This window comes from Colobus angolensis, unplaced genomic scaffold (genome assembly GCF_000951035.1).
Source record: "Colobus angolensis palliatus isolate OR3802 unplaced genomic scaffold, Cang.pa_1.0 Scaffold28, whole genome shotgun sequence".
Lineage (NCBI taxonomy): Eukaryota > Metazoa > Chordata > Mammalia > Primates > Cercopithecidae > Colobus > Colobus angolensis.
This window is the reverse complement of record NW_012116043.1, coordinates 7,117,811-7,139,352: the sequence shown is the minus strand read 5'-3', so window position 1 is coordinate 7,139,352 and position 21,542 is coordinate 7,117,811. Positions and strand designations below refer to the sequence as shown.

General features: G+C 51.5%; 1 protein-coding gene across 5 annotated transcripts in view; it reads right to left on the bottom strand.

Moving 5' to 3' along the window:
- Positions 1-21,542, bottom strand: part of CAMKK2 (calcium/calmodulin-dependent protein kinase kinase 2, beta) — a 56,748-nt gene that overhangs the window by 5,543 nt on the left and 29,663 nt on the right. The window contains exons 6-16 of one of the 5 annotated variants that reach the window (XM_011948520.1): positions 20,695-20,828; positions 17,202-17,238; positions 12,382-12,403; positions 12,148-12,236; positions 10,041-10,240; positions 9,429-9,482; positions 6,741-6,814; positions 6,567-6,654; positions 5,389-5,517; positions 1,917-2,017; positions 1,349-1,391 (exon numbers count right to left, since the gene is read on the bottom strand). In XM_011948520.1, the coding sequence (XP_011803910.1) occupies positions 1,349-1,391; positions 1,917-2,017; positions 5,389-5,517; positions 6,567-6,654; positions 6,741-6,814; positions 9,429-9,482; positions 10,041-10,240; positions 12,148-12,236; positions 12,382-12,403; positions 17,202-17,238; positions 20,695-20,828 (971 nt within the window). Of the gene's footprint in view, positions 1-352; positions 899-1,348; positions 1,392-1,916; positions 2,018-5,388; positions 5,518-6,566; positions 6,655-6,740; positions 6,815-9,428; positions 9,483-10,040; positions 10,241-12,147; positions 12,237-12,381; positions 12,404-17,201; positions 17,239-20,694; positions 20,829-21,542 lie in introns of those variants that run through there. The other 4 variants (XM_011948524.1, XM_011948522.1, XM_011948521.1 and 1 more) reach the window with 4 other exon arrangements.

The following is a 21,542-nucleotide window of genomic DNA, read 5'->3' as shown; positions in this document are numbered from 1 at the left end:
TTGGCCAGGCTGGTCTCGAACTCCTGACCTCGTGATCCACCTGCCTTGGCCTCCCAAAGTGCTGGGATTACAGGCGTGAGCCACCATGCCCAGCCTGGTGGTCAATCCATTTCATCTTGTAAGCCAGCTCCTAATACTTGTACAAGAATGTTCATAGCATCAGTCTTCATTCAATAGCCAAAAGGTGGAGACAAGTCCATCCACAGAGAAATGGATGAACAAAGTGAGGTGTGTCCATACAATGAAATATTATTTGGCCACAACAAAGGAATGAAGCACTGATACATGTAGAGTATGGATGAACCTTGAAAACATGATGCTGAGTGAAAGAAGCCAGACACAGAAGGCCACGTAGTGTATGATGCCATTTATACGAAATGTCCAGAATTGGCAAATCCATAGAAAACTAAAAGATGAGTGGTTACTGGGGTGGGGGAGTTGGATGGGGACAGCTAAGGAGTGTAGGGTGCCTTCTGGGGCTGATGAAAATGTCGTAAAATTGATGGTGGTGATGGCTGCAAAACGCTATTAGAAACCACTGAATCATACACTTCCCATGGGTGAATTACATGCTATGTGAATTGAACCTCAATAAAGCTATTTTTAAGAAACAGAAGTGACTGCCTGGAGCTCCCACCGAGTCAGGTGGCCACGACGGGCTCACTGGGAAGGGCAGTGGGGTCCCCACCCACCACAGCACCTGCAGCAGGGGTGCCCAGCAGGTTCTCCCAGTCTCATAGGGACACAAGGCCTCATCTGTCCTGGGAGGTTCTGGTCACCTAGGCAGGGTATGTGTATGAAGGAAGGGTGGCTGACAGCAAGAAGGTCTGCATCCACTCGGGTGAGGGAACTCTTACATTACTTTGCAACAGGTGGGGAGGGGACTTATTTTCTAAGTCTAAATAAACACATCAAAGAAAGAGAAGTGGAGGCTGGAGAGCCCCTAGCAAAGAGCCACACAGTGCAACATGCCTGATCTATGTGCTGACCATGCGGACTCGGCGGGGGGCACCCACGGGCCCTATGACAGAGCTTCAACGCCATTGACGTGCACTGAGAAGACGTGGGTGCCACACGGCATCTTCAGACCTGGGTGCATTCTCAGGCATTCCAGCTGGAGCGCCATGCACCCGCAGCCCCAGCCCACATGCATGACCCACCATCGGGTCCAAGCCCCCGAGGCCCCTCGTTCTAATACTGGGTCTGGAGGCCTGTGGTGAGCCGGGCCACAGAAGCCCAGGCTGGAAGGAGCGTCTGCCTGGGTGGGGATACCCCCGTGCTCTGCAGCTGCCCACCCACCCCACCTCAGGCCCCGGCAGAGGCTACGGCACAGGCAGGCAGGTGTTACCTTGAGCTCAGACAGGGACTCACATTCCCTGGTTGGTTTTTTGCTGGAATCACCAGAGGGAGGGAAAAGGGAAGTGAGAATGGACGCTTGGGATCCACGAGATGCCCATTCCCCCACCCAGACACACTCAGACCCCAAACACCAGCTTCACAGAGCTGGAGCCAGGGTGGCATTGACAGCAGGTGAGTGGACACCCCTCTGCATGGACACAGTCCTGAGTGAGACCACACTGCTCGCCCAGCACACAGCCTCAAACCTCCCCATCAGGCACTCACACTCCTGGGCCACAAAAGTGCTTTTCTTCTGACTGCCAAGAGCCCCCCCCCCCCAGCTACAGTGCAAGTCCCCGAGAAAGGTAAACTTCAGGTGGATTAGCTGTCAGCAAAAGGAGGTGAGCTGAGCCCAGGCTGGGGTGCTGACTGCCCCAGTGCCCCAGGTGGGTCTCATCTGAGTCTCTCCAGATGGTACCACTTCAGAGAGGACCTGTGCAGAGTGGTCTGGGCAGGGCTGCCCCAAGCTCGGCCTCCAGCCCCCACTCCCCCACCCAAGAAGGCAGGCGGCCACTCACGTGAGCAGGTTTCCAGGCGCTGACAGCGAACGCTCCTCCCGCCGGCTGCCCTCGAATGGGTTCCCAAAGGAGCGTTTACGTATCATGGTCTTCACCAGGATCTGAAGAGGGAGAAAAGAGGAGGTGGTGGCAGGTGACTGCTTGGCCAGGTGGGGGCGATTCCGGGCAACATCCTCCCTCTTCCTTCTCCCCAGCCCCTGTGGATGGCGGCTGATGGCAGGCCTTTGAGAGAAACTGGGCAGCCCCTCGCCGCCGCAACCAACCCCCACTGAAGAATCCTCTGGAAAAAGGTGCTGTCCTGCACCACACCCTCAGCCACTGCTCAGCGTCTCTCCCAGGCCTCCCTGCTTTCCACCTCCCTCCCATCCCTTTCAAAACCCAGATCTGGTCCCCTCACTACCTGACTCAGAATCCCCACCCAGAGGGGTCTGGAACTTGGCCTGTGGTCAGCCAGAGAGCTCCGGAAAGTTCTGGAGCAAGGACGTGAACCAGTCATTCTTGGTGATGCTCTTGGCTGCCATTTCCCATGAAGGGAATGGCCTGCAGACCCCATAAGAGTCACTGGGCCCCTCACCCCACCCCAACCAGGGCACGGTGCCCCTTCAAGCTGTTTCGGGAATTCATGGAGCTTCTGACTTTTTAAGCATTTGCTGCTAACAAGAAAAATAAGTGTTTAAGAAACACTAATTTACCAAAAGGTGCAAACACCCAAATGCCCATCAACTGAAGAACAGATAAACTCAAAGCGGTCTGTCCGTGCAATGGAACATGATTCAGCCATAAGAAGGAGTGAAGCACTAATCCTTGTACAAGAACGGACCGTGAAAACCTGCTACGTCAAAGTAGCCAGGACCGAAAGGCCTCAGAGTGTAGGATTCCACCAGAATACACAAATCTGTAGACACAGAGTGCAGGTGAGTGGGTGCCAGGGCTGCAGGGAGGGGAATGGAGAGTCACTGCTGATGGGCGGGGGTGTGAAGTAATGAAAATGTTCAGAACTATTGAGGGGATAATTGCATGCCACTGTGAATGTCACAAGTGCCACTGAATTGTTCACTTTAATTTTATGTTATGTGAATTCTACCTCAATTTAGAAGAAGGAGAGGGGGGCCGGGCGCAGTGGCTCACACCTGTAATACCAGTACTTTGGGAGGCTGAGGCGGGCAAATCACCTGAGGTCAGGAGTTTGAGACCAGCCTGGCCAACATGGAGAAACCCCGTCTCCACTAAAAATACAAAAATTAGCTGGGCGTGGTGGTGGGCACCTGTCATCTCAGCTACTCAGGAGGCTGAGGCAGGAAAATTGCTTGAACACAGGAGGTGGAGGTTGCAGTGAGCCAAGACCACACCACTACACTCCAGCCTGAGAAACAAGAGCAAAACTCTATCTCAAAAAAAAAAGACAGAGAAAATGAAGGCCTCTTCGCCGACTGAGGTTCTTACAGTCAGTCACTGGGACACACCAGCCCCTCCTTCCTCTGAGTCTGGGCAAGTGGCATTCCCCCAGGTGAGCCCACCCTGCCACCTCCCCTATGGCCTTGTCACCCCAGGGCAGGAGCTCCTCCTCTATGAAGCCCCCAGCCCTTGCACCTCTCTACACTGGCCTCTGATCAAACAGGAGGCTGATTCTTCCCAGGTCCATCTTTCTTATAAGGCCAGGAGCCCCTCCCCCAGCAGCCCTCCCCCAGCCCCTACCCCCGAGAGCAGGCACTGGGCTGTGCTCATCTTTGACACCTGTGCCTGGCACACACTGGCTGCTCCATGAGTGTTTGCTGAATGATGAACACATGCAGGGGGCCTGGACCTTGCCACCTTGTCCCAAGTCAGACCACTTCCCAGTATCTACCTGCCCATCCCTGCTCCAGCTGCCCTGGTTCAAACCCTGATTCAAACCCATGCTCTAGGAGTAAAGATGTGAAATCTCACCACACACTCCCTCCACCTTCCTTGCCCTGCTTCAGTGGCCCCGCCCAGTGTGTGTGAGCCCCTCTGCCCTCTCTCAGCGGAGTTAACACCCTACCATCCTCTCGGTGTCTATCCACTTCTTCCCAGTGGGGCCAAGTGTCCCTCCATTAGGGGCATGTCCTGCGGTCCCTCTACTGCACTGTACATACATTTGTTGGTTTGACCAGCATCTGCCTCTCAAGCACAGCAGAGGCCATGGGGGTTTTGTTCATCACTCCACCCAGCCCCTGCTCCCAGCGCAGGCCTGAGAAACCACTTGGTATTCAACAAGCGATCCCGAATAATGAACGCCTACTCCAGACCTCCAGGGCCAGAAGCTTTCTCCCAAGAACCTGCAGCTGAGACCTGGGGAGGAAAGGGAGGGCAACTGATTCAGGACTAGTACATCCTGAGCCTGGAACGGAGTAACCTATGGGGGGTGCAGAGTCCGACACCAGCTGCCTACTTGTCTATGGGTGCAGGGGGTGGGAGGGTGGCTGAGGAAGGGTGAGTGGGTGTGCGTGAGTCTTCAACAGTGAAGGTCACGTGCAGCCCTGGGTGGGGAAAGAGTGGAGGAAGATGCGGCTGGATGCCCCAGCCAGGGCTCAGCTTTGGCAGGAGAAGAGAGGAAGTGTGTGGGGAAGCAGACAGGAGAGGTGCAAAGCTGGAGGAGCAGGAGCAGCATCCGGGCTCCTACAGGGACAATCCTTCACAGCTGGACCTTCTGTGCCTTTCCAGCCAGTCTCACGGGTCCCTTCCAGAGCCCAGGGGCCCACTGCCCCACTGGGACTAGTGCTGGCCAACTGCATCCAGGCCTTTCGAGGTGGCTGTGGTGGGACAACCTGCTGGTCTCTGTCCCCAAGCCTGCTGCTTGGAACCTGGATCCCTGGGACTCCTGGTCTCCCTCTTGGAGCTAACTGCCCTCTTGGGCAGGGACTGGTCAGTGACGATTCCCAGAGCCTCAAAGGTTAGGCCTGAGGACTCTACATTCTGGCTCCTTCTTCCTGGGTCAGGATCCAAATTTAAGGCCATAAAAGGGGACCTGCTGGCTCCTAAGCAAAATCCCACCCTCACGAGATGGGCAGAACGTTCTGAGCATGTGCGTGGAAGTCCCTGCCTCTACCCCTGGTGGCTACCCACATGGCAGACATGAGACATGCTACACCATCCACCCTGGAGCCTAAAATTCCAGCCAGGTGGGAATCCTGGCTTAGAGACCTCGGCTCCGGCTCCCAACCCTTGCCTGCCTGGTACTTCCCCTAGTTCCTCTCCCCTGATGAGCTCTGAAAGCAGGAATTCCAGAGGGAGAAACTCCCCTTCCCTATGGTAACACGGAACCTGGCTCAGAAGATGCAGGGGTCACCTGGCCTGATGCGTGACTGAGGCCCAGAGGTCAGCAGCTGTGGGTTGGGGCGGCCCCTGGCCATCTCCTGACTCCCGGGCACCCGCCTGTGTCCGGCCTGTCCTGGCCAGGCCCCAGCTCAGGTTCCTGCGTCCCTGCTGTGGGTCAGGGGTCCATCTGCCTTACCACGGTCGCCAGGCTGGGAATGTGTTTGACTGAGTTCTCAACCTCCTCTTCAGTCACTTCGACCAGCGTGCAGTTCTCATCCTCCGACGGCAACGGCTCCGCCCCGTGCCTCGTGACCCAGGGGTGCAGCTTCAACGAATGACAGGAGGGGTGAGGGGCAGATGCGGCTGGCTCCCGGAGGGCCCTGCCAGCGAGCGGAGCCACGAGGGCATGCAGGAGGGAGAGGCGAGGGCCTGTGGTCAGGCATGCAAGACAGCTGGCGAGCAGAGGGCAGGGGTGAGCGAAGGGGCAGAAATGTGAAGATGGAGAGACAGAATGGGAGGAGCTTTGAGGCTGAAATGGGAGCGGGGTGATTCTCCATCCGGCCCCAGGTCTTGGCTGAAGTGACGGGAATTTGGCATCTGCCTTGCCTGGCTGCCCAAGGAGCATCCATCACGCCTCAGCCACAATCCCTGACACCTGGGAGGCTCGGCACACAGCAGGCAGCATTCCCCCCATCTCACAGCAGGAGAGAGAGACTTGGAGGCATGGTGGGACCAGCTGGCAGGACACGATCAGGAGAGGACCCAGACAGGAGTCTGCCCCCTGGGGTCCAAGCCCCAATCCATGACTTTTTGGGCTGCCTTCTGTTAAGACCTTCAAATGCCAGTTAGCTAGGTGCCTAGGAGGTAAATCTCTAGATTTCTTAAAGGGCCAGATATATGTGTGTGGCATTAGTGGAGATGTTTTGGGGGAGTACACTTCCCAAAAAGTGCTTTCTGCAAGAGGGTGGGATTCAGCAGGCTGGGGAGGTCAAATAGCTCATTAATTTCCTCCCGTCTTCACTGCAGTTTCTCAAAGAGACTGGCCTTTGGAAAGGACCTGAGCTCTGGGAGCAGGGTGTGGAGCACGGAGGCCCCAGGCTGGTCTGCAGAGGGTGGATACCGTCAGCCCATGCCAGCTGGAGCAAGTGCAGGCTGGCCGGTCATAGATCCCACTCCCACAATCACAGTGCACACAACGCCCAAATCTTTCTCCCCAACCCTCAACAGCCACCAGCAGCTCAGAGGCCCTGGGGCATGGGAGAACAGCGGTGCCAAGGAGGGTGTGGCACTGTGGACATATGGGTGTGGGGTCTGGCTGAGGCAGGGCTGAGCCAAACAATTCCAAGCACGGGGCACAGGCCAAGCCAAGGGTACCTTGATTTCCGGCACCACGATCCTTGACTCAGGGTTCTTGTCCAGCATACGGGTGATCAGGTCCTTCAAGTCCTCAGCTATGTCAGGCCTGGGGAGGGAGACGCGTCAGGGAGGGAGACATGGGACCGCCAATAACTCGGACAGGAGCGACGCGGGATGGCGGGAGATACTCACTGGTCTGGAAATTCCAGGGCCTGACTCTTGATCTTACTGTGTAAACACATGATCCGCTCGTCCATGAATGGGCACTGCAAAGAGGCCAGCGTCAGAGTGGCAGTCAATGATGGCCACATCTGCCCTTCGAGGGCCACCTGTGCTGTGCCACTCCACGTAGGATACAGCAGAGAAATCAATCGTGGCCCAGGCTGGGGGCAAGCAGCTCCCATTCTCCCCGAGAATGGCCCAGGCACGGGGGTGGGGCCTGGCCGACGCAAGGCGGAGCCAGGAATGGCCCAGGAATGGCCCTCTCAAAGGGCTAGAGCCTTTCCCAAGCACACCGCAGCCTCCCTCTGTAGCGGGGCCTCAGTTTACCTACTTACACCAAAGCAAACAATGCTTATCACCCACTTGCCAGGTGAACAATAGGAACGACATGAATAACATAGAAGACTTTGTGGCAGCAGCAGTGATTTTCAAGGGCTTAGCCTGGACCGCGTCATGCCCTGCCCTGAGGTTTTCATTCACTGTTCCCCGTCCCTGGAATGTTCTTCCCACCAACATCTACGTGGCTTGGTCTCTCCCACCATGCAGGTGTCTGACTAAAGCTCACCTTCTCAGGGAGGCCTTCCTGAAGCCCTGTCTAAAACAGACACCCCCAATACCGCCACCGCCCACATCACTCCTCATGGTGGCACTTATCCCTGACGTTATCGTACAGATTTGTTTGTTTATTGTTTAACCCCTCCCACGGGAATGTTAGCGCCAAGAAAGCAGGGGTTTCTGTCTGTCTTGTTCACTGCGGACTCTCCCATGACTAGGTGCGTTCCTGGCACAAAGTAAGGGCTCAATACATATCTGCTGAATGAATGGATACTTGAATTATTTCTGTCAATCCTCTCAGAAGTCATCAGAAATAACAAGTAGTATTCTCATTTTACCGAAGAGAAAAACAGAAGTTCAGAGAAATAATGTGCCCCAGGAAGTACGAAGAGCGATTTCAAGCTAGATTCAGCTGACTCCGAAGCCTATTGTTGCACCACCTTCTGGGTGACAAATCGATGCTTTCACCCAGCCGAGGGCCTGACTCAACGGGAGCTCGGTCATGTGTGCTGGAAAAGGAATCTTTACATGGGGCACTGAAAACGCTGGAAAAGGTGGCAGAGGGACCTGAACCACCCCGTCTAAGGAAAACGATTTCATTAAGAGCAGTGGCTGGAGCTCTAGCTAGTCACTGCCTTCTAAGGCATTTGGAAGGAAAAGCAGAGATGGTGGTAACTTACTCTGAAACACAATAAGAAACCAGATGGACTGAGGGATGGGTAAGGAATGAACAGACAAGCACAAGAAAAAATTAATAGTAGAACCAGGTGGTGGGTATGGGTGTTCACGGGACAATTCTTCCAGCTTTGCTATATGATTGAAAACTTTTCTAATCAAATACTGAGAGGCAATCGTTATAAACTCCTTTACTTCTTCACGGGACCAGTTTCTCAGGCTTTCCTCGATAAGAACACAAGCTCAGGAAAGGGAAAACCCTATGTTTTTATTGCTAACATAATCAAACTGAACTTCAGAGTTAAAACAAGAAGGCCAGGCGCGGTGGCTCAGGCCTGTAATCCCAAATCCCAGCACTCTGGGAGACCCAGGCGGGCAGATCATTTGAAGTCAGGAGTTTGAGACCAGTTTGGCCAACATGGTAAAACACCATCTCTACAAAAACACAAAAATTAGCTGGGCGTGGTGGCTGGCATCTGTAGTCCCAGCTACTCAGGAGGGTGAGGCAGGAGAATGGTGTGAACCCGGGAGGTGGAGGTTGCAGTGAGCCGAGATCGCACCACTACACTCTAGCCTGGGTGACAGAGTGGGACTCCATCTCAAAAAAAAAAAAAAAGAGAAGCCCCTAGATATCAATAATAACAAAATAACAACAACAGAAAAGCCCAAACAGCACTCCCTAAATCAATAATGGTAAACAGCTTTTAACTTCCATTCCAGTGTTACCCCTCTGACAAGAGCTTCTAGGAATACCCGGATGGAAAGAACATCAGAGCAGTATCAGGCTCAGGAGGAACAAGTACGGTTATTGATTAGTGATGTCTGCCTTGGGCTCAGAAATGCGAGAGGTGGCAGAACTGTTGTCCTTGCCCTAAATTTATCAACTATTTATAAACTAGAGCCTCTGACAATCCTTCTGTTTTAACAGATCATTTTTTCATAGATATGATTATGACATACATACACATGTACATTTGAGAAGGCATCCTTTTTCACATTGAGATCTAGGTGTAGAAATAAAATAACTCTTATCTTATTTTATTTTTTGAGACAGAGTCTCGCTCTTGTTGCCTAGGCTGGAATACAATGGCGCCATCTAAGCTCACTGCAACCTCCACCTCCCGGGTTCAGGCGATTCTCCTGCCTCAGGCTCCTGAGTAGCTAGGACTATAGGCACGTGCCACCACGCCCGGCTAATTTTTTTGTATTTTTAGTAAAGACGGGGTTTCACCGTGTTAGCCAGGATGGTCTTGATCTCCTGACCTCGTGATCCACCTGCCTCGGCCTCCCAAAGTGCTGGGATTACAGGCATCAGCCACCATGCCCAGCCTAAAATAACTCAAGTAAGTACTGTCTCCCTGCAAGGGTGACTATTAACCCAGGGGCTACCCAGCAGCACTGAGGGGACAGGACACCCCACCCTCTTACCTGGCCAAAGACAAAGCAGTATAGTGTCACGCCCATGGCCCAAACATCCAAAGCCTGCAAGAAAAAGAGCTTAGTGTGAGGGCACAAGGGGCGGTCCAGCCTCCAATCCTCCAATTTTCCTTTGGGGAACCACCTCTTGACTCTCAGCCCTTGGAGTTGGGGTGAGACCAATCCTATCTCCTAGGCTCTGGGGCAGGCACAGGATCCAGGCCAGGCCAATGAGAGCACAACTACCCCCAGCCATAGTGATTGGCTCAAGCATGGCCACATGACCCATGTTGGGCCAATCAGAGCCAACCCCAGGGTTTTCACAGGAGCCGTTCAGAACAAGGAATGCTCTTGCCACTGAGGTTGGCAAATGATAGAAAGTAACCTGGTCCCTGGGTGCCTGACCTACCTGTGGAGGAAATCAAATAAGAAAAACAACTGAAAGATGGAGAGAGATGGTTTCTGTCTGAGTCCCTGGATCTAGCCAAGCCTGAAGCCTACCCCTCAGTATCATGATCCAGTGGCTTCACTGTGTAAGCCTATGTGCGTTGGGTTTCTGCTGCTTACAACCCAAAAGACACTGACACAGGCAGAACTCTGTGGCTGAGACAGGCCCAAGCTTACCTTCCCAGAGAAGATCTTGCGGGTCTCAGAGAGTGACTCGGGCGCCATGAAGGCAGGTGTGCCCACGGTGTTGGAGAGGAGCGCGTCACTGCCCTTGAACTCATTGCTCACACCGAAGTCAGCAATCTTGATGTGCCCATCTTCTCCGACCAGGAGGTTGGAAGGTTTGATGTCACGGTGGATGATCTTCTGGTAGTGTACTGGGGAGGCGTAGCCAGCAGGTGGGAGATAGGGGCAAGAAAACCCGGTGAGCACCTCTATGCGGCCACATGGCCTGGAGACACAGGCATGGCACCCTCTAGTGCTTTGTCTCCCACAGACCCAGGCCTTTCCCAACCTTCTGCTCCCCAAACCCGCCACGCACTGACAGGCTCTAAAAGATGAGGGGAAAAGTGTCTTCAAGGAAGTCCCAACCCACCATCACCCCACCCCTTCCCAACAATGACACATGAACACTGCCAACAGCAATTCGTAATCGCCTGTTATTTATTAAGTCACAAGTGACAGCGCATGGAAAGTTTTTGCTGGGCATGGCTCACAGCCAGGAGTGAGAATGACAGCGAAACATAGTTTAATTTACCAACAGCCAATACTCAACTGATTTACCAAACCAACAATGACCTGAGCATGCCGATTTGAAATGTGAACCACACAGAGAACTGAGGGCTTGGCTAACTCCTCCTGGCTGGATATCAGCCGATAGTACAAGCCAGTTCTACGGCCTGGAAGACCCAGCTGCCGTTTCTGGGGTGATGATGATGATGAAGATGATTTCAGTAAAAGCAGTAACAGCTCCCTCTGCAGAGCACCAAGTGAGGGGCCCAGCCCTGCGTTAGGTATTTCACATTCACATTTTACATTTAATTAAACTTCATAATCATCCTATGTGACAGGCAGGGATAAGAGCTAACATGTTGGCCAGGCACGGTGGCTCATGCCTGTCATCCCAGCACTTTGGAAGGCCAAGGCGGGTGGATCACCTGAGGTCAGGAGTTCAAGACCAGCCTGGCCAACATGGTGAAACCCCATCTCTATGAAAAATACAAAAATTAGCCAGGCATGGTGGCATGTGCCTGTAATCCCAGCTTCTTGGGAGGCTGAGGCACGAGAATCGCTTGAATCCAGGAGGTGGAGGTTGCCGTGAGCTGAGATCATGCCACTGCACTCCAGCCTGGGCGAGAGAGAAAGAATCTCAAAAAAAAAAAAAAGACTAAGATGTTTAACAAGCAGAAGCAGAGAGGACGCCTGCCAATCAAACACTGATGTGTACTGGCTGATCTCGGCCCCGGCGAGAGATACGTTATCCCCATTTACAGATAAGGAAGCTCAGGTTCCAGGAGGTGAACAGGACTCTGATCCTAGGGTCACTGGCAGGAATAAGAGACAAAAAATTTAAAAATAAAAAATAGAGCCCCAAACAGTGCCTGGTGCACATAGAAAGTACTAAATGGTCACTACTGCTACTGCTCTTCATTTTGCTGAGTGGCAGGAAGAAGGGTTTTGGCTCACCTGGGCCGTGGCCCTAGAGTGGCTCTCTGCAGCTGGCCCTGATTCTGCATCTCACACAATTCTGTTTCCCACTATGATGGTTAATACTGAGTGTCAACTTGATTGGGTTGAAGGATACAAAGTATTAATCCTGGGTGTGTCTATAGGGGTGATGCCAAAGGAGATTAACATTCGAGTCAGCCGGCTGGGGAAGGCTGGGGAAAGCAGACCCACAATCTAATCAGTTGCCAGTGAATATAAAGCAGGCAGAAAAACGTGAAAGGGGAGACTGGCCTAGCCTCCCAGCCTATGTCTCTTTCCCATGCTGGATGCTTCCTGCCCTCAAACATCAGACTGAAGTTCTTCAGTTTTGAGAGTTAGATGGGCTCTCCTTGCTCCTCGAGCTTGTAAGGTCCTTGTGATCGTGTTAAGTTAATACTTAATAAACTCCCCTTTTTATATATAAATATATCCTATTAATTCTGTTCCTCTAGAGAACCCCAATCCACCCGCCCACCTCCTTGTGCTCCAGGAAGAAAAGAGACACTTTCCAATTTGCACCCACGCTCGGAATGCTAACTACCCACTGGGTGAGAGCCCTCCCGCAGGCCCTGCTTACAGTACTCGATGCCTTTGATCAGATCCTGGAAGTAGAAACGGGCCTGGTCTTCAGAGAGTGGTTTGAGGGTGGGCACTTCCATCACGGGCCTGAAAGGTCGACACACGCATGAAACACAAACCAGACCCGCCCGGCCCTTGTCCTCTCTCATGAGCAGAGCCCAGTGGCATCTCACTCAGCTATACAGCTCAAGAAGCTTCTCACATCACCCCTGCTGGGAGCTGGGACACTCACCCTTGGTTGACCAGTTCGAACACTGTAGGGAAGAAAAGGGAGTGAAACTGTTACATGGGAAACTGAACATCCCTCTCTCTCTCTCTCTGTCCTCCTCACCTCCCAACCACCTCCAGAAACACCGAGAAAGACAGAAACTAATATTAGAGCTAGGGAGAGGAATAGTCCACTGAACCAAGCTGGCCAAGGTCTTGCTTTGCTAAATTTCCATCAGAAGGCAAAGAACCAGGAATTTCTGACGTCCCCAGGCCCACAGTCTGGCTTGACTTCTAGTGCTCAAATTGGCCCAGGATCCACTGATCCAAGAAAACAAGGCAGGGGGTTGGGCACGGTGGCTCACGCCAGTGTAATCCCAGCACTTTGGGAGGCCGAGGTGGGCGGATCACCTGAGGTCAGGAGCTCGAGACCAGCCTGGCCAACATGGCAAAACCCTATCTCTACTAAAAATACAGAAATTAGCTGGATGTGGTGGCTGGTGCCTGTAATCCCAGCTACTTGGGAGGCTGAGGCACAAGAATCACTTGAACCTGGGCAGTGGAGGTTGCAGTAAGCTGCGATTGCGCCACTGCACTCCAGCCTGGGCAACAGAGCAAGACTCTGTCTCAAAAACAATTTTTTTTAGATGAAATTTATATAACATAAAATTACCCATTTTAAAGTGTGTAATTGAGTGGCATTTAGTATATTCACAATGTTGGGCAAGCATCACAACTATCTAGTTCCAGAACATTCTCATCACCTCAAAAGAAAACCTCATACCCATTAGCAGTCACTCCCCATTCTTCCCTCCCTCAAGCCCCTGGCCACCATCAATCTGTTTCCTGTCTCTATAGATTTGCCTGTTCTGGACATTTCATATAAATAGAATTGTACACTACGTGGCCTTTTGTGCCTGGCTTCTTTCACTTAGCATCATTAGCACGTTTTTGAGGTTCATCCACACTGGTGCATGGATCAGTGCTTCATTCCTTTTAATGGCTGAATCATATTCCACTGTATGGATAGACCACAGTTTCTTTGTCCATTCATCTGTTGAGGGGCCTATGGACTGTTTCTACTTTTTGGCTATTGGGAAGTGCCGCAGTGAACATTCGTGTACAAGCATTTGTGTGGATATCTGCTTCGGTTCTTTTGGGTATATACTTAGGAGTGGAATTGCTGGGTCACGTGGTCTAGTTATTTAATTTGATTCTGCTATGACAAGCATAACTGGGAATATAAGGCTGTACTTTAGGAAGTAAAAAAAAAGAGCACAGTCAATTTCAAAATCCAGTGGAGAATGACTTTGGGGCTGCTTGTTGTTCTGGAATCATACACCCACGATGAGATTAGCATGTAACAGAAACTAGAGGGGATACCCCATTTTCCATGATGTGATTATTACGCATTGCATGCTGGTACCAAAACATCTCATGTAACCTATAACTATATCCACCTACAATGTACCCACAAAAATTTTTAAAAACTTTTTTTTTTTTTGAAATGAAGTCTTGCTCTGTTGCCCAGGCTAGAGTGCAGTGGCACCATCTTGGCTCACTGCAACCTCTGCCTCCTGGGTTCAAGCAATTCTCCTGCCTCAGCCTCCCGAGTAGCTGGGACTACAGGCACTTGCCACCATGCCCAGCTAATGTTTTGTATTTTTAGTGAAGATGGGGTTTCACCATATTGGTCAGGCTGGTCTCGAACTTCTGACCTCAGGTGATCCGCCCACCTCAGCCTCCCTAAGTGCTGGGATTACAGGCAAAAACATTTTTTTTAATGAAACCAAAGGGTTGTTTCAAAGATCTCCAAGGGCTGAGGTGGCCAAGGGGAACAGGGAAGCTACTCAGACAAAAAGAAGGCTTAAAGGTTCTGATCAGGCCAGGCGCGGTGGCTCAAGTCTGTAATCCCAGCACTTTGGGAGGCCGAGACGGGAGGATCACAAGGTCAAGAGATCGAGATCATCCTGGCTAACACGGTGAAACCCTGTCTCTACTAAAAAAAAAAAAATACAAAAAACTAGCCAGGCGAGGTGGTGGATGCCTATAGTCCCAGCTACTTGGGAGGCTGAGGCAGGAGAATGACGTGAACCCGGGAGGTGGAGCTTGCCGTGAGCCCAGATCGCGCCACTGCACTCCAGCCTGGGCGACAGAGCGAGACTCCATCTCAAAAAAAAAAAAGGTTCTGATTAGGAAAAGAACTGAACTCTCCCAGGCCTTCCCCGTCTTCAGTTTCATCAACCAGCGTGAGTTAGGGCAGATTTGCTGTTGCTTCAGGCTATAGTTAAAAGCAAAGGCAATGCTGCTAAGGTGCAGCTTCTACAGACAACCCAACGCCGGCCCCCTCAGCTCTGGCCTTTCCTGCCTTGGTTATTTAAGTCTTAACTTGCAAGCTTCATGAATTTCGGCACCATCCTCCCACCCACCCAAGCACCATAAATCCGGTGGCATGAGGGAGGGTGGCCTGTTGAAACAGGTCTATTTTCAGTCGCTGACAGTTCAACCACTTTTGGGGCTGAGCAGTGGGTGGGAATTTTTTAACCTCTAGAAATAGAGATGGAGTTTTCTACCTTTTTTTTTTTTGAGACAAAGTCTTGCGCTGTCACCCAGACTGGAGTGCAATGGCACGATCTCGGCTCACTGCAACCTCCGCTTCCCAGGTTGAAGTGATTCTCCTGCTTCACCCTCCCAAGTAGCTGGGATTACAGGCATGTGCCACCACATCTGGCTAATTTTGTATTTTTAGCAGAAACAGGGTTTCACCATGTTGGTTAGGTTGGTCTCGAACTCCTGACCTAAGGTGATCCACCTACCTCGGCCTCCCAAAGTGCTGAGATTACAGGCATGAGCCACCATACCCAGCCCCCTCCCCAACCTTTTTTGTTTTTTGTTTTTTTATTGAAACAGGGTCTTGCTGTGTCGTCCAGGCTGGAGTGCAGTGGCACAATCATAGCTCACTGCAGCCTCAAACTCCTGGGCTCAAGCAATCCTCCCACCTCAGCCTCCCAAGTGCTGGGGTTACAGGCATGAGCCACCGCACCTGGACTGAGTTTTCTGCCCTTGGCATGTCAGGCCTGTAGCTGCAGACCCTTCCTGATACCTACTACCTGGCCTCATGCACTGCCCTGTCTGTCTCAGGCTCACACAGCTGTGACTGGAAAGTAAAATATAACCGTGTCAGGATTTTCGAAACCACTGGAATCACATACCCCAAATTAGCATGGCTCCTTTCTGCAACTGCCACCTCGAGGAGTGAAAAACTGTCCCTGCAGCTGCCCAGCTCAAGTAAATCAGGAAACTGTTCCTTGAGGCTTGGGCCATGCTCTTTTATACTCATTCCACCCCTCAGCTCAAACCCCCCAATGGCTTCCATCACCCTCAGAGTCAAAGTCAATTTTATTTTATTTATTTATTTATTTTTTGAGACCGTCTCACTTCGTTGCCCAGGCTGGAATGCAGTGGCGCCATCTTGGCTCACTGCAACCTCCGCCTCCCAGGTTCAAGTGATTATAGGTGCACACCCCCATGCCCAGCTAATTTTTGTATTTTTAGTAGAGACGGGGTTTCGCTATGCTGCCCAGGCTGGTCTCAAACTCCTGAGCTCAGGTAATCCACCTGCCTCGGACTCCCAAAGTGCTGGGATTACAGGGGTGAGCTACTGCGTCCGATCCAAGTTCTTTACAATGTTGTAAAATACTTTCTGCCACCTGGTCCCTACTGTTCTGCCCAAATGTCACCTTGGTGAGACATTCCTTGGGGAGCCACTGTATTTCTCCATCCCCCAACCCAAAACTCGCGGCCCCTCGTGCCCTGCTCGGGGTTTTGTTTTGTTACGGTGTTGTCACTTTCGAAACCCATGCATCACACTCAGGTGAGCTCCCCAAGGACAGGGGGTTTTGAATGTTGTCCCTGATGAACCTAGAGCAGGGTCTGACAAACTGTAACATGTGTTGAATGAACAAAGGCACGCCTCAGAAACAGCTCAAAGCCATTCTGACCTGGATCTGGGGTCCCAAGTGAGAGAACTATGCTGAGAATGCCATCCTGGGCCAGAATGACTTTTGACATATTGTGATTTCTGTTGTATCTCCCCAAACTTCATTTATTTGCCTACTATGTTTATAATTTGGCCATACCTATATGCCACATAAATTATTTATTTAATGTTTTTCTGTAAATTGACTCAGTTTTTAATTTTTTAGCCTTGTGCTAGATGATAATATCCATGAAATCATGAGTTTGGGGTGCTGGGGATAGGTTTTCCTATACAATGTTAAATTAAATCTAGAATTGTTTTTCTACCTTTTTTCTATGTACCACCTAGAACAGTGCCCACCATATAGGAGGTGGTCAATACATACATGCTTTGGGAGGCCAGTGCAGGAGGATCTCCTGAGCCCAGGCGTTTGAGGCCAGGCTGGACAACATAGTGAGACTTTGTCTCTATTTTAAAAATTAGCTAGGTATGGTGGCTCACGCCTGTAATCCAGCTGCTCAGGAGGCTGAGGTGGGAGGATCGCTTGAGCCTGGGAGATCAAGGCTGCAGTGAGCTGTGATCACACCACTAAACTGTAAGCCTGGGCAACAGAGCGAGACCCTGACTCAAAAAAATAAATACATGCAAATGAATGAATAGGAGATACAGATAAAGTTCCAGCAAGAACTCCCTTCCACCTCCTGATCCCAACCAGGAGTATGGCCTCCGGTGGGGCCAGCTGGACCAGGAAAGCGAAAGCTGTCTTTGGTGGAAGGTGCCAGGGCACAGGCTGCCTCGAGAGGACCCCTGGGCATTGGCAGGTGTGGTGCCTCGGTGACAGTGGCAGAAGAAAAGGGCTTCCTTACCCATGTACAGATGGTCCTCGTTGGGGTCATCCAGGACCTTGGCACAGACACACGGAACAGGCAGGAGACCGACAGCGGGGGAGAAAGAGAGAGAATAGATATGAGCAGGGAGGAGAAGCATCCGTGTGGCTGCGTTTGCCAACAGGAGGGCTGCACCTGGCAGTGTGTTTCCCAGTTAAGATGGAGGGCACAGGAAAAACCCCCAGAGTGTAAGATCCTAATGGCTATTTGGAAAATAAATGCCTCTGTCTGATCCTCAAGGATGTGAACACTCAGAAAGGAGGGTGCAAAAGGGAGGGGCCAAAATACCCCACCGGTAATATCTCATGCTTGAGTAAGAGTCCAACCCGTCTCTGGCCGGGCACGGTGACTCACGCCTGACATCCCAGCACTTTGGAAGGCCGAGGCCGGCGGATCACCTGAGGTCAGGAGTTCGAGACCAGCCTGACCAACATGGAGAAACCTCATCTCTACTAAAAATACAAAATTAGCTGGATGTGGTGGCACATGCCTGTAATCCAGCTACTCAGGAGGCTGAGGCAGGAGAATCGCTTGAACCCGGGAGGCAGAGGTTACAGTGAGCCGAGATTGCACCATTATACTCCAGCCTGGGCAACAGAGCAAGGCTCTGTCTCAAAAGAGAAAAAAAAAAGAATCCAGCCCATCTCCTAGGAGACAGCGGTGTTCAGGGTGAAAATTCAAATCCTATCTGGGTTCAAGTGACTCCATGAAGCCTCCCCATTGCCCCTCCCGCCACAGGAAATGATGTCTCCCTGCTCAGAACAGCCATAGCACTTTCTCTCTCTCCAAAAGGCAGGCAGCAGGCTACATTCACCTTGGTTTCCTCGGTGGCGTTCTGTACAGGGCACGGCATACAGAAGGTGCCCAGGGAACATCTGATGAATGAACAAACAGATGGGCTGGCAAAGAGTCTTGTTGGGTGAAAAGGCCAAATGCCATAGGGCAGCGGAGAGAAAAGACACCCTGCCAGGACCCAGGGCCCTTCGCTAACCAAATGCCCTTGGGCTTCCTCGAAAACGGCCAACTCCAGCACCAGTGAGTCGAGATTGTGACACTCAGTGTGACCGGTGGTGATGGCCTGCAACTGCCATCTCTCTTCTTTGGGAAGAAACAAATGCAGCCTCCCTGGCTAGATTAGTCCCCCTGATTATTCCCCCATCACGTCCGCTTTCTCCAGCCACCCAAGATCAATAAGACAACAGGTCCCAGGAAAGGGAGGCACCCTCGGCAGAGCCTGGGCAAGCAGCCTGAAGCCCTGAGCCATGCCCTGTGGGGAAGGCACACCCAGGACCTTGTCCACCTAGAGTTCTGCACCCGATGAGTCCCAAGCAAGGTGGTAGCTAGCCCTCACATCTCCCGAAAGCACTGTGTGCTGCCCCAAATGGAGGCTTCCAGCCCTTTCCACATGCAGCTCCCTGCCCTGCAATGCCTTTCTGTGACTTCTCCTCCAGGGAACCACCACGGCCATCTCAAACATCACTTCCTCTAAGAGGCCTCTCCCAGCTTCTCCCAGTGAGCTGGCTGCCCCACTCTGTACTCCCATGGCACTCTGAACATCCAGCACAGTGACAAATCCTTGTCATCTAGACCAGAGGTGGTCCAGACATGATCTGGAGACTTCTGCAGATCCCCAAGATGCTTTCAGGGAGTTTACAAGGTTCACTATTTTCACTTTAAAACGAAGACAATATTTTTGCCTTTTTGACTCTCATTCTCCACTAGTCTACAGGGTTTTCCAGAAACCTGATGATATGTGATGTCACAACACATTGAATGCAAAAGCAGATATGAGAATCCAAATGTCTCCTATCAAGCCAAACAGTAACCCAAAAAAAGGCAAAAATGAAAAACGAAGCCACTCTTCTACTTTTTATTTTTCATAAAAATGCATTACTTGGCCGGGCGCAGTGGTTCACGCCTGTAATCCCAGCACTTTGGGAGGCCGAGGCAGGCGGATCATGAGTTCTGGAGATCGAGAGCATCCTGGCTAACACGGTGAAACCCCATCTCTACTAAAAATACAAAAAAATTAGCCGGGCGTGGTGGCGGGCGCCTGTAGTCCCAGCTACTTGGGAGGCTGACGCAGGAGAATCGCTTGAATCCAGGAGGCAGAGATTGCAGTGAGCTGAGATTGTGCCACTGCACTCCAGCCTGGGCAACAGAGCAAGGCTCGGTCTCAAAAAAGAAGTATTACTCATGTTAACACATAATAAGCGTATTGTTCTCTTTTTGTTTCTTTTCTTTTTTGGAAACAGGGTCTCACTGTGTCTCCCAGGCTAGAGTGCAGTGGCGCAATCATGGCTCACTGCAGCCTCGAACTCCTGGGCTGCTGATGTCTCCCACCTCGGCCTTCAGAATAGCTGGGACCAAAGGCGTGCACCACCACACCCGGCTAATCTTTTTAACTTTTTGTAGAGATGAGGTTTTGCCATGTTGCTCAGGCTAGTCTCAAACTGCTGGCCTCAGGCGATCCTCCCACCTCAGCCTCCCAAAGTGCTGGAATTATAGGCATGAGCCATCGTGCCCAGCCTGTTGTTTTTAAATAATTAATAGTTTAAATTTTCTCAGTTTTAAATTATAATGTGGTAGATATTACTAAATATAACTCATATAAGTGGAAGTGCTTTTGAGTCTTCAAAAAAATTGTTTTTTTTTTTTGAGACAGAGTTTCACTCTTGTCGTCCAGGCTGGGGTGCAGTGGCACGATCTCAGCTCACTGCAACCTCTGCCTCCCAGGTTCAAGCAATTCTCCTGCCTCAGCCTCCCGAAATGGCTGGGATTACAGGTACCCGCCACTACACCCAGCTAATTTTTTTGTATTTTTAATTGAGTACAAAGGCATCCTGAGACCAAAAAGTATGAGAACTGCTGATCTAGAGCAGGGACTGGCAAACTACGGCATGTGGGCCGAATTCAGCCCTCTGCCTGGTTTGTTTGTTTGTTTGTTTTGTATTTTTAGCAGAGACGGGGTTTCATCATGTTGGCCAGGCTGGTCTCAAACTCCTGATCTCAACTGATCTGCCCACCTCGGCCTCCCAGAGTGCTGTGATTACAAGCATGAGCCACTGCGCCTGGACTTGTTGTTGTAAATAAAGTTTTACTGGAACACAGTCATGCCATGTGTTTCCATCATGTGTGTGGCTGCTTTTGCGCTACAACTACCCATATGTGTAAGTAGAAAGAGAACCAGCTTCAAAGAGACAGAAATGGATGAAGGGATCCCTCTGAGCCTCAATTCCTTTGTCTGTAAAATGAGAGCAATAAATATCTGACACAAAAACAAAGCAGGCAAAAGACAGAAGGGAAAAAATAGTTAATGTGAGTAATAAACAGTCTTAGGGAGCAGTAAATACATCTCAGCCCTGCAGTGAGTGGTCTGGTGTTACTTGGCTCTCCCTGGAAACCAGCAGCGGGGTGTTTGGGTATTAACAAAGCCAGGGCCTCCTTCCCTCCTCAGCGCCTCCACCCTTACCTCCACCAGCTTCACCACATTGGGGTGGTCCAGCTTCTTGAGGATGGCGATTTCCTGGTACACCTGCTCAATGGGGCCCCTGGGCTGGATGCAGCCTCCAGGAGCTGGCCGGGTGCCTCGGGGTGGGGGGCGACCTGAAGGCAACAAAAACAGACCCAGGGTCAGGGCAAAGAGACTTTCCTCCACAGAGGGCAGCTGCAGGTGGGATGCCAAAAGGGGGAGGGTCTCTGCAGGGCTGGGGTGGCTGCTGCCACCAGGGGCTTTAACTAGCCCTCTCCTCCTCTGTCTGCTCTGCTGCTGGAAGTGAGTGAGGGCGGAGCCCTCGGCGGTCCTGTGAATTCCCTCCTTCCTGTCACATCCCCAGTCCATGCCCCAGTCCACAGTGAAAGGCAGGAGTGCTGAGGCCACTGCAGTCTAGTTCAGCAATCTCAACACCCAGCGTGCATCAATCACTTCCCCTCTCTGGGCTCAGATTTTATAGTCCGCAAAATGGACATAAACATTAACTCTTACTCCTTAACTCATAGCACAGATGGCCGGCTGGGCGCTGTGGCTCACGCCTGTAATCCCAACACTTTGGAAGGCTGAGGTGGGGGGGATGGCTTGAGCCCAGGAGTTCAAGACCAGCCTGGGCAACAAGGAGAAACCCCAACTCTACAAAAATCACAAAAAATTGGCCAGGTATGGTGGCACGTGCCTGTGGTCGCAGCTACTCAAGAGGCTGGGGTGGGAGGATCACCTGAGCCCAGGAAGGTCAAGCCTGTAGTGAGCTGTGATCATGCCACTGCACTCAGCCTGGGTGACAGACCGAGACCCTATCTAAAAAAAAAAAAAAAAAAAAAAAAAAA